Source organism: Suricata suricatta, chromosome 1, assembly GCF_006229205.1.
Source record: "Suricata suricatta isolate VVHF042 chromosome 1, meerkat_22Aug2017_6uvM2_HiC, whole genome shotgun sequence".
In the NCBI taxonomy this organism is placed as follows: domain Eukaryota; kingdom Metazoa; phylum Chordata; class Mammalia; order Carnivora; family Herpestidae; genus Suricata; species Suricata suricatta.
Window position 1 is genome coordinate 110,218,464 of NC_043700.1, and position 12,651 is coordinate 110,231,114.

At 39.5% G+C, this 12,651-nt stretch overlaps 1 protein-coding gene across 1 annotated transcript in view; it reads right to left on the bottom strand.

Annotated features, from left to right (window-relative positions):
• Positions 1-1,576: 1,576 nt before the first annotated feature.
• Positions 1,577-12,651, bottom strand: part of GSTCD (glutathione S-transferase C-terminal domain containing) — a 134,176-nt gene continuing 123,101 nt past the window's right edge. Inside the window, exons 9-12 of the mRNA XM_029942438.1 lie at positions 11,173-11,306; positions 8,669-8,699; positions 4,951-5,020; positions 1,577-2,085 (exon numbers count right to left, since the gene is read on the bottom strand). Of these exons, the coding sequence (XP_029798298.1) occupies positions 1,949-2,085; positions 4,951-5,020; positions 8,669-8,699; positions 11,173-11,306 (372 nt within the window). The 3' untranslated portion in view covers positions 1,577-1,948. The remainder of the gene's footprint in view (positions 2,086-4,950; positions 5,021-8,668; positions 8,700-11,172; positions 11,307-12,651) is intronic.

Consider the following 12,651-nt stretch of genomic DNA (forward strand, 5'->3'; position numbering starts at 1 on the left):
AAATACATTCTGATAAATTTATATAGTAGAATATTACTTAAGAATAAGAAGAAATTATTGATGCACATCTATGTGAGTGTTTCTCAAAAAATACCCTGGACAAAAGCAGCCAGACACAAAAAGACTACATGCTATATGATTTCATTTATATGAAACATGAAAATAGGCAGAAAAAATAGAAATCAGAAAGAAGTTGCCTGTGGGGTAGGTGAAACTGAATAGAAAGGGACGTGAGAGAACTTTCTGGGCTAGTGGAAATACCCTGTATCTTATTTCTGGTGGCAATTGCATGGCAGTTTGTCAAAACTTCTCAAACTGAACACTTAAAATCTGTTCTTTTATTGTCTGTAAATTATACCTCCATTTAAAAAAGAAAGCCCAGGATAAAAGAGCATGGTATGTCTATAGTTAAAAATAACTAAGATACTCAGGGCTTAATCTAAAAGATTAATTCTTTTCTTAGATCTTATCTCAGAAAACAAGAATTCAGCCCTCCTTCCCCTGAATAAATTATTCTTGCATTTTAGCCCACATTGAGGAAAGAGTTGTTTATTAAAGTCCTTTTTCCTCTTGTTATGTGTCATATAGGGGTTGAAAACATCAAAAGCCAGGAAATAAATCTCATCTCAGATGGAATAACCATGTAAAAGTTAAGTAATTAGCAGCATGTGAGAAAGGACATGCCATCTGTCTTTAAAAACTATTGCTGATAAAATAAGGAGAATGTGAGAAGGGAGAACTATTCAAAGAAGCTTCCAAATTCTGCATTCCCAGCAACTCCAATCTATATTCAATAAGTCTTACCAAAATAATGTACTAAAAGATATGATACCTGAAAAACAAATCCTGTGGCCATACATTATATTATGATATACAGAACTTAACTAATTCGTTCGTTTTTCTTTTCCATGATTATTCCATGAATAAGGCATCATGTTTCTTGCAACTCATCTTTGTACCCTTAGAAAAATGTATTGAAAATAATGGATCCTCAATAATTATTTATAAACTTGAATCAATTGATCAATGTACTTACTGATTAGTTAGAATTTATGTCCAAATTACATGTTTCCGTAATAAGAAACTTGCTGCAGTTATTTTATGTCTTCACATCAAATGTTTGAACCGGTGATGATCTCATTTGGTAATTTATGGGAAATATATTCAAGGAAGTATATGAAATGAGATACAAATCCAACTCACCCCAGCTTAAAAAGTTAACCATACTATAATTGCCTGAAGAGACATTTTTAAAAATTATAGAAAAAGTCTAATTGTTAAAAATAAAACCCACCAACCAGCAAACCCCACTGAGTCCAGTTCTGGTCTTCATTTGAATATCTAAATGATTACAGGGGCGCCTGGGTGGCTCAGTCGGTTGAGCCTCTGACTTCGGCTGTCAGATCTCACGTTCGTGGGTTCGAGCCCCGTGTCAGGCTCTGTGCTGACAGCTCAGAGCTTGGAACCTGCTTCCTGTTCTGTGTCTCCCTCTCTCTGACCCTCCCCGTCTCATGCTGTGTCTCTCTCTGTATCAAAAATAAATAAAACATTAAAAAAATGATTACAAAGGCTACAATGCTTATAACGGCTTCGATTCATTGTTCTGAACCAAACATCACATTGGCAAGATCAGAAAGGCTGGGAGCGGAGAAGCAAATTGTTATTCCAGGGATGGAACTTCCACTACTGAGTATTATTCTGTTGGCAGCTGAGACTTCAGGGGATTCTCACCATGAAAACCAGCGGTCCTTTAATCATACATCAGAAGAGCATTTGTGATGCATTGCAGGCAGCCTTTCTTCCATGATTTTCCTGCTGCTTTCCTTCCTGAGCACAATCAGTTCAAGATGGCTAATGCTGTTTTCTGGCTATGCCAAGAACCTCCTAAATGCCACTGGGCTTTCATCATGAAGACGGATGGCAAAACATCAAATGTGAATATCTCCTTCTAAATGGGGACTCCCACGATCATGTTATTTTTGGGAGAGCAGCTCTCTGGCTCCATGGATATTACTTGAACCGAGTAACCACGTTCTTCTGCAGCTCTTGCTCGATCCAGATCCACAAGGCACATGCACTGTTTTCCTGAAATACAGTAAGATGGTTATATGAGACACCCTACATCGAACAGTTCAATTTCAGTTGAGAGTTCAAGTTCAGAGTCCAAGGGACTCTACCCAGTGATAAAATCCTCAAGTACATGGGGAATGCTATTTGTTCCCAAGTCCTCGTTGGTCTCTTTCAACTTCATTCTTTATTGGTATGGATGCAACACAATTACATATGACATTTTGCAGTTTTGTGTCTGCTAATGATTTAGTGAATGTTTACTTTCTAATATGTATTCATAAATAAATCTCAAATATAGACTACAGATCCTATTTCCCACTTTGGCTAGAAATGCACTTTAAGAGCTGGTCTCCGCTTTTCCTATGAAAACATATTACCTGTAATATTAGGGGAAAATGACATCTATCTTTAATAATATTTAAAGTATCATGCCAGCAATGAGACATCTGAAAAGCATACTACATTTGAACTCGGAATTTTCAGGACAAGAAAAAAATGAGAAATGTAAAATATTCACAAAAGTTCTTAATAGTGTGTTGGTTATTTCAGGCTGAGTGTAATGTAATCAATTTTCAGAACTCCTGCATCCCTATATAATAGTGGTATTCACTTTTCTTTGTAATCTTGGGAAAACAAAAGAGAAAACCTGCCTGGCAAGCAAAGCGGCTAATTTGTGTTCCTTTGGCAAATGCTAATTCCTATGTTAAAGGTAGGTCTGGAAAGAAAAATGATTTGAGGTTGAACACATTCAAAGCTATGGTTTACTCTTATTCTTTCAATTCCTTTAAATTCAATACATGAATTTCATCCTCTAAGAGGTTACTGACTATGCAGAACTTCATTCCATTTTTTCTCCTAATTATAATAATGGCTAAACATTATTTTTAAATAATTTACTTGAATGTCTGCAGAAACTGCTGGACTTACACAGCTTCAGAAGTGAAGCCAGATAACTGAAACAGAGAGGTTCTATGGAAAACAGAAGGACCCTCACAGGAAAACGAAGGAAGGGGAAATGAGTAGGTAAGAATTGGCAACGAGACATTTAGGTTTAAAATGTTTATTTTGTACTTTTTCCTTAAAAGCCCTGAGCCAAAAAGGATGAACTATGTTAGAAATGAAATGATATAAAGAGATATGTCTTGAATTCCATTCCAGTGAAATCACCCTCTATTCATCAACAGTCCTGTGGCTGACACAGTTTTCCTTAAAATACTGTTTGTCCTTTAAGATATCTGTAAAGGTTCCCCCCACGCCCATCTACTCTTAAATTTAAAATGAAACATTCTCTGTCAGAATAGATGCCCTGCATTCCTTCAGTACCCACCCTGGGCTTACATTGCAGCTCATTTATCCTTGGCTTTGATCCCAGTCCAGTTAATTTTTCCTTTTCTATTATGTAGAAGAATCTCATGTTTTCACATGTTGAAGTTATCTTTACAACTGAAACTCGATTGTTGAGAGTCTACCTTTTGGGTCCTGGGGAGCTCCCTAAAATGTCCATAGAACAAAAGTATGGCCCATGCAAAGTACAGATGCTGATGTTTGATGGAGTCCATGACTTTGAACCTGACTTTCCCTCCCCTCATGCCAGTGATCATGCCCAGTTGCCACTCCTCCTGTTCAGCTCCAGCAACTTCCCTTCCAGCGCTCCCTGGATATTCCAATGTACACTTGATGAACTCAAAGTGTTGGCAATGGGGAGGGGAGGAGGAGACAAAGGGTGGGAAAGGGACAGAGGTTACATGCAGGAAAGGGTTGAATTTAAGCTTTTCCCATATGTTTATGATCCAGAGTGTGAGAAGGAGAAGGAAATCACTTCTTCCTTCAGCCTTAGGTCTCAAATGCCTCTCTAACTGTGTGGTTCTTGCTATGCTGACTTTGACTTTAGAGTTTAAAGATAACTGCTTCTCATATAATACAGTCCCTGGATGCAAGCTAATTACCACATCTGGTGCTCAGCCAAAGAAACAGCCATCTGTTTTCCAATATCCTATGATGGCCTCCAGTGGGGGGCTTTATTTTTGACTCTACTCAATCATCTCAAGCCCTAATTTTGGAACCCAGCCTTCCAGTGATGTGACTCCAACTCTGTTGTGGGGGGAGCACTGCAAGTAGATAGGAGCTTCATGCCTGGAATCAATAATTTGGGTTCAGAGTGCGGCTCCATCATCTCCTGGGTCAAGGATCCTGGACAGGCTTTTGTCCTAGTTCCTTCAACTGTGACGTCTAAATAACAGTACATATCCCAAAAGTATTTTCATTAGAATTTACTGAGATAATGGGTAAGGGAATTTAACTCAGTGCTTAAATGTGCACTAACTGTTAGCTGCTATCGTCCTTCTAAATGTGATTTCTTTTTCTAAAGCAAAGTCTGGGATAAATTCATTATTTAAACTTGCAATGTTATTGTAAGTCTTCCAACTTCAAGGTAATGTTTACAATTACAGATGTCAAATAAACTGGTCTATGATTAGTAATACACAAGCATAACTTTTTACTGAGAAGGAAAATGTTCTCACCCTTGCTTATATATTTTTAATGCATTAATTTTGGCATGCATAGTTGATTTTCCCATCTTTATTATTTTCCTCTGCGGCCTTTGACAGATCCTTCAGTTTGTTCATAACAGTAAGAACATAATTCTACACAATGTACAAATATTGAAAATGAATTTAAAAGTATTAATGTTAACAAAAATGGGATAAAATACTCTTACAGTTACAAAGTCCTTTTCAATATGGATGGCCTTTTTCGGGAAAAACAAACTTTAGTGCCTTGTTGATAAATGGACCAGTTTTCTCCATATAGAGCAAGTCCATTCATTCCTAGGCATATTGTACATAATCTACTCACCAGCTGCTCTGTGAAAACACATACCTATGAGCCTTCGCTGGGCTGGAAGCTGGACAGCTGTCTGATCCGCAAATCTGCACAGAATCATGTGTTCCTAAACGAAAAAGCAATAGAATGTGAGTCTATTTTATTCTTCAGCTTCAACATTGTAAAAATTATAAAGACCACCTCATTTTTAACTGAAAAAAGTACTGCATATGTCATACTTCTAAAGGAAACATGTTTTCAGCAAATGGCACTCAATAGCCTTTTCCCTTCAAGTAGACTGTTCTTCAGATGCAGTTCTTAGGAACAGGTGCAAGGAAAATTCTCAGGGCCATTTCACCAGTTGCTTTTAGCTCAAATATGGTCACAACTTGTGATTATCATGTGGTTAAACTAAAAGACCTAAAGTTCACTTCTATTTTTCCTGTAATAAAATTTGAATCTCAGGAATGCAACTCCAAGAAGACAGTCTAAGTGGCTTTTCTTCCTATTACTGAAGGAAAAAAAAATGTAGAAGATCATCACCTTTTGTGGCTTCTGGAGTTTTCCGGGATACCCAACAAAGTGCTAGCTACTCCTATGCTTTTCTGGGTTCTTCCTAGGGCCCTTTGGAGGAGAGGAGGCTGGCTCACTCACTCTCCTCTCACTCCAAAAGGCTTCCGGAGCTGTACCGATTTCTGGTCTCAGGCCAACCATAAGGATGACTTGAGAGAGTGGGGGGCGGGGGGAGAGTTGTTCTGCTTAATAGTGTTAGGAAAGACTGCATTAATGCAAAAAGAACAAGGCTCTGAGGCAGCAGAGAGCTGATGAATCTGCGAGGCACTCGGAAATCTGCAACAGCCACAGGTGAGTGATAAGGCGGGTGGCGAGGACTCCAATGCTCCCGTGACAGCTGTTCAGAACAGCTGCAGTTTCCATGGGTGGAAATGCTCTCACCTGTCAGCTTCGCGAAAGGTTGAACTCTGATCCCTTTTTGTCCCCTTAGTCTTTTGTACATTCAATCTGAGACCTCCATTTTTTAATAAGGTAATTGAAGTGACTGTGTGATGTTAGGTCTTTTTAAAGGGTTACCTCTATATCACCTTTTATGTATTATAAAAAATAAACCCACTCTAATGCTCACTATAAAATTTAGTGGCCAATGGGTAGGATGCTAATAGAATGGTTCAAGCGAAAAACTTTTGTTAAGCAGCCATGAACTGGAATCAACAGAGGGGCACAAGAAGGATTTAGAATGATGTAATTTGAAGAAAAAGCATGCCCTTTGTCTTGATGGCATTTGAAAACTAGGAGTGACATAATGGTGAGGCAATCATCTCAGATGGGGTTTGTTTCTCTTGTCCCGATAAGCCTCACCAGATTTACTGGAATTATTTGTGTATGTGTTCTCCCCCAAAGAAGTTAAACTCTGAAAGGGGACAGCACATGGCAGGAAGTCAGTAAAGGTTTCCTGGCTGAAGTGAACTGTGGAGAAAAACGCTGCCAGGGTGACTCTCAATATATTTGGCTGCTATGTCCATTTACTTCTGGCCGGCAGGCCACCCGTCATGGCTAAATCAGGAAATACTGAGGTACCATCTTGCTACAGTATCCAAGAAGCTGAGACTTCTGGAGGCGCCTGGGTGGCTCAGTCAGTTAAGCATCTGACTTCGGCTCAGGTCATGATCTCATGGTTCGTGGGATCAAGCCCCGGGTCAAGCTCTGTGCTGACAGCTTGGAGCCTGGAGCCTGCTTCAGATTCTGTGTCTCCCTCTCTCTCTGCCCCTCCCCTGCTCACACTTTGTCTGTGTCTCTCTCCCTCAAAAATAAAAATTAAAAAAAAAAAGAAGCTGAGACTTTTCTACAGAGCCTTTATACCTGAGACCCTCAAAAGGGCTAGTGGCCAAGCAGCCTTTGGGGGTGTGGGAGAAAGGGGAGACAAAGATGAACTGGGTACCAGTGAGTTTTCTGTTCTCTGGAAGAGCCTGGGTGCCCTGTCTCAATTCTTTAGGAATTCTGTATTTTCTGGCCAGTGAGACTTTGGCATCCCACTTCTTCACCGCCCTAGGTTTCTTCCACATATCCTCTCAGTTTGCTTTTAGTTAGTGTCATTCAAAGACAGATTAAAAACAGGGGCCTAATTTGTGTTTATTTTTCAATTCATTGTCTACATTACTGGAAGGGTGTTGGAAGAAAAAGGTAAGGTGTTTCCAATCATATGAAAATAAAGTTCCTGGGGTCCTAATGTCTCCCCCCAAAAAACTGATAGTTCCCTAAGACATACGGACTTCAAATCCAGTAGGGAAAGAAAAGTCTGGTTCAGGATGAAACCCTCAAGCTCCCCTCCCTTCCCTAGGGAAGATGTGGGGGCAGGAGGGGGAAGGAGAGGCTGGGAGACAGGGTTGGAGGTGCATGTTGAAGGGATATAGAGCGGGGTGAAGGAGATGTATGTGCCACGGCGGTGAGAGTAGTCCCTCACCACCACACATCTTGAGGGATGGGTGGTGGCACATAAAATGAGACTCTGTTTTTAGTGAGTTTGTGCAAGAAGTGAACTAAGAATCTAACCTAATTTATGAAGTTCTAATGAGACTGTTCATGTATTTCTGGCAAATTTCATTCCCATTTCTTAGACTGCATTATGTCATATTATGGACCAATTAGCTAGTGACGATATTCAGAAAGTTGGAAAACTGTTTTGCTCAGATTGGTGACTCAAAACTAGGTAATGTTCCGACTTCTGTTGAGAGACAATTCTCTGTGGGTCTCTTGTGTTTCTTCATGTTTTATAGGTAGAGGTGCTCTAGACCAGGGGGTGGCAAATGGTGGCCCACAGGCCTAATCCAACCTATGACCTCTTCTTCTATGGCTCTCAACTTAAAAATGGTCCTTACAATTTAAAATGTTTTTTAATGTTTATTTTTGAGAGCGAAAGAGCGTGAACAGGGGAGGGGCAGAGAGAGAGGGAGACAGAATCTGAAGCAGGTTATAGGCTCATGACCTGAGCCGAAGGCAGATGGTTCACCTACTGAGCCACCCAGGTGCCCCCAAAAAAGGTCTTTACAGTTTTAAAGGATCATAAACCACCACCAACAAAAGCAACAACAATGACCAGGACAAAGTATAATGGGTGGGAGATTAAGTGGCCATCAAAACCTAAAACATTTATAACTATCTGACCTTTCACAGAATAATTTGCCTGTGTTCTAGATCACCTTCTCAAAGATGTTTGTATAGTGAGCAGTTTTGGAAACTGCATGCTGTGTCCTTCTGGGGCAAAGGGCAGGAATGCTGCTTGAAGATTAGACCTTAAAACATCTGGCTTTCCTGAGCTCAGCTTTCCTCTCTTGCGATGCAACTCACTGTGTGTGGAGGTGTCACCTGGCCATTTCGTGCTGCCCAGAGTGGGAACTGGGTCTCAGGAGGTCAACGCAAAACTGATGATAGATAGTCCAGCTGCTGCTCTGTGTCTCTGACTCTGAAGTCTCCTGCCTGCCAGCACTCACGGACCTGTGGCGGACTTACCCGTTAGCTTGCAGGGTAAACCCTCAGACCTCTCGAAAATCCTGCCACTACTTGGACATTAATCTCGATTTACAGAAAAAAACCAAAAAAACCCCCACCCCAAACAAAGCATCCCTCTACCCTGTACTAGATGTTGAGTAATTCCAAGATAACTATAGATTATATATCCTATTAAAAAGTTGAGAAGGGAAACTATATATAAAGAAGGAATATAAAGTACATTACAAAGACATCTAGAACTTTTTAAGGTTACCTTGTATGATAAGGTTTTCTTGAATTGTTCACTGAAATAGAAAAGAAAAAAGAGTCATTATTTCAAATAGTAGAGAAACCAAAGGTTAGGAATAGAATCATCTATATTTCTATACAGAAGAAACTATAAAGAAAAATACAGATTTTATCTGAGGAGTCCATAATGCTACCCTAAACTAAAAACTATTCCAGTTTAAAATGTTTTTATAAAAAGCCAAAGACATACTATCAGTATGTTATTAATTTTAAAGAACTTCTCAGAGATTGTTTAGATTAGAGACACACAACCATTTTGTTTTTCTCTTTCCCACATGGGTGCACACAGATCCAGGTGTTTGCTTTTTTTAAGTGTTTATTTATTTTGAGAGAGACAGAGAGAAAGAGTGTGTGTGTGTGTGTAAGCTGGGGAGGGGCAGAGAGAGAGGGAGACAGAGGATCTGAAGTGGGCAGCACAGAGAGCTGGATGTGGGGCTTGAACTCACAAACCATGAGATCACAACCTGAGCTGGTAGATGCTTAACTGACTGAGACACCCACGTGCCCCAGATCTAGGTGTTTTAAAAGGTAGGTTTTACTGCCATTCAGGTATGGTGAGGCCAACAGATCAGGGGATGACTGCCATGATTTTTCCTCACAGTTCCCAAGAGGAGAGGGTGTGCCGTGCCACACAGGGCCACGAGCGAAAGTACCAGGCTGGTTAGAAGGCAGAGGGAGTGGGATAAAATGTGGGCAAGAGCCTTTGTCAGGGAATTCCCTAGGAAGGAATGGCAAAGCAGATCGGGCAAGCCTAGGACTGGCTAGCTTGAATAGTGTCACTGGCTTCGGTGGTAGGGGCTGTCCCTAGTTGTCTGGTACCTGACCCTGGGGTGCTTAGGGAGGGGGTGTAATGGCCCGGGAGTGGTTTTCCAATGACAAAAGGAGAAAATATCAATAAATCTGCAGAGATATGAAAATGTTGAGAGACGCTAAAGATTTTAAAATCAATTAAGTGAAACTGCAGGCTGAATAACTCAAACTAGCATTCTTAAGAATCTTTATAATGCTAGACTTACAGATTTCTTGATGGTTGTAAAATAAACATTTTATCTGTATAGGTTCAGAATAAAGAGACATTTCAGCTATTCAATAAACCTTAAGTTGTATTTTATTATTCACTTTTCCAAAGTTCCTTTGGTTTTCTCTCAACTGGTAGTAAATTGTGGTAAAGAACAAAATAATGAAATAAAAAAAAGTAAAAGGTTATTTTTTACACTTTGTTACTTTACTCAGAAGACTTTAACCATAAATTCTGATGGAAATTTTCTAAGATTTCTTTTTTTTACATTTTATTTAGTTTTGAGAGACAGAGACAAAGGGTGAACAGGAGAGGGGCAGAGAGAGAAATAGACATAGAATCGAAAGCAGGCTCCAGACTCTGAGCTAGCTGTCAGCACAGAGCCCAATGCGGAGCTCGAACCCACAAATCGTGAGATCATGACCTAGGCCAAAGTCGGACGCTCAACCTACTGAGCCACCAAGGTGCCCCTAAGATTTCTTAAAAGTAATTATGCAAATGACCAAGTCTTTTTATTTTTGACACATTATGGGATAGAATTTTCAAAACTAACATATTTATTCTATCTTAAAAATGATCAGAGGCACCTGGATGATTCAGTCAGTTAAGTGTGTGACTTTGGCTCAGGTCATGATCTCACAGTTCAGCCTTTCCTCTGGCTTTCTACTGTCAGCACAGAGCCCACTCTGGATCCTCTGTCTCTCTTACTTTCTGCCCTTCCCCTGCTTGCTTTCTAGCTCTCTCTCAAAATAAATAAAAAAATAAACTTAAAAAAATAAAATGGGGGGGGATGGGTTAAATGAGCATTAAGGAGGGCACTTACTGAGATGAGCACTGGGTGTCATAAGTAAGAGATGAATCACTGGGTTCTACTCCTGAAGCTCAGACTATACTGTATGTTATCTAAATTGGATTTAAATAAAATTAATAAATAGCTAGCTAGCTAGATAAAAATACTACTGCTACTACTGTAAATGGAAACGGCTCACATTTTACTGAATGCTTACTCTATGCTGCTTCTAAATTCTCACATAGCCCATGAGGTTGTTCCTGTTATGACCTCCATTTTGTAGATAGAAAAGGTAAGCAAAAAGAGTTTAAGGAAAATTGCCTGAAACAATGTATAAAAGTCTGAGGAGCCAATTTTTGCACCCAGGCAGAAGACTTACAGGTCCTATGCACTTAACCACTCCACCTACTGCCTCTCATCAGACTCCTAGTTGGCTTGGACTTGCTTCTAAATGTGTTCTCTGGAGCTGGTTCCAGAGAAAACTCAAGGAGCAGCCATAGAGGACATTGTCTTTTCCTTATATAACTTACAAATAACATCTGCCTTTGTAGAGAGAGGAAATGAGCTCAAAACTGAAATCAATTGCTACTTTATATCAAATGAGTTTTGTACGGCACTTTATTCCCCACATTGGCGCCTTAGGTAGAAAACTATATTTCACCTTTTTGGAAAATTAAACTTTGAGGTGTTCTGAATGAAACCGTAACAGCAAGGGCATGTGACAAAGGCAGCCCGCGTTTTGATGCAGTGCTCAATCACCATGTCCGTGGCCACTCCACAAGCATGCAAAGCCACCTGGAAAACAAAACCAGACACTGGCACTAAGTTCTTCCTTCAACATTGCTATTTTGTGCCTTTTTTTTTTTTTAACTTTGTTAAAAGACTTTTTCTTTAATGTTATTTATTTGTGTGTGTGTGTGTGTGTGTGTGTGTGTGAGAGAGAGAGAGAGAGAGAGAGAGAGAGAGAGAGAGAGAGAGAGAGAAAGGGAGGGAGGGAGACAGAGCATGAGCTGGGGAGGGGCAAAGAGAGACAAGGAGACATAGAATCTGAAGCAAGCTCCAGGCTCTGAGCTGTCCACACAGAACCCAATGGGGGACTCGAACTCATGGACTGAGAGACAGTCTGACATTTAGCCCACTGAGCCACCCAGACACTGCCCTGCCCCTTTGAAAAACTTTTTGTAAAGACTGATCCTCTAAGGGTTTCAAGTTATCAGAATATTATTCCATAATAGTTTAAATAGTTCTCATTTGGACATACCAAAAGACTAGTTAGCTATTCATATTAAGAAAACTAAGCAAGGTTACAAATGGAACACTGCAAATGAAGAATAAGATTCATTCAGTGGAAAATCTGATGTGATGTTAAATATGGAAAATTTAATATGTATGCATGTCTAAACCTAATGCTTTTGCTGATTATGAACTTAGTTCAGTTGTAGCACTGAGGTAAGAACACTAGATTGAAATCTGAATTTCTAGTCTCAAACTGTAGTTACCTGTGAAATCCTGGGCCATTTAAAATATAACTTCTTTGGGCTTCAGTATAAACTATAAACTACAGTTAACAAAATTGACATATAACAATGCTGCAAAAATTAAATAAAAATGTATTTGGAAACACTCTTTCAAATGCAGCATGAACACAATCTAAAGAACATTGTGTGAAAACTGATCAAATCATATTTAATAGTGCCTTTTCATATTCATATAACAGTTCTTAACATTGATGAATTGCATGCACTACTTCCATTGGGTTTATTTTACAAGAAAGGAATAAAACTATGAATTAAAGTCTGATCAGGGCTTCAATAATTTGTAAAAAAAACAAAACAAAACAAAAAACCTCCAAAAATGATTTTGAAATGTTTTCACAACAAATTCCTTAAATATATCTATATTGTAGGAAAGTGGATGGACCTTGAGGATGTCATGCTAAGCGAAATAAGTCAGGCAGAGAAGGACAGAAACCATATGTTCGCACTCATAGGTCTAACAGGAAATTTTCAGAATGATCTAGCTTCAAGAAAAGCAAGCAGTTAGTAGTGCTTAAGAAAAATTGATTCAGTATCTAATGGATAGTTGATACCTGTCACAACACAGCATTTTATATACTGTTAAGTGAAACTGCAATACAATC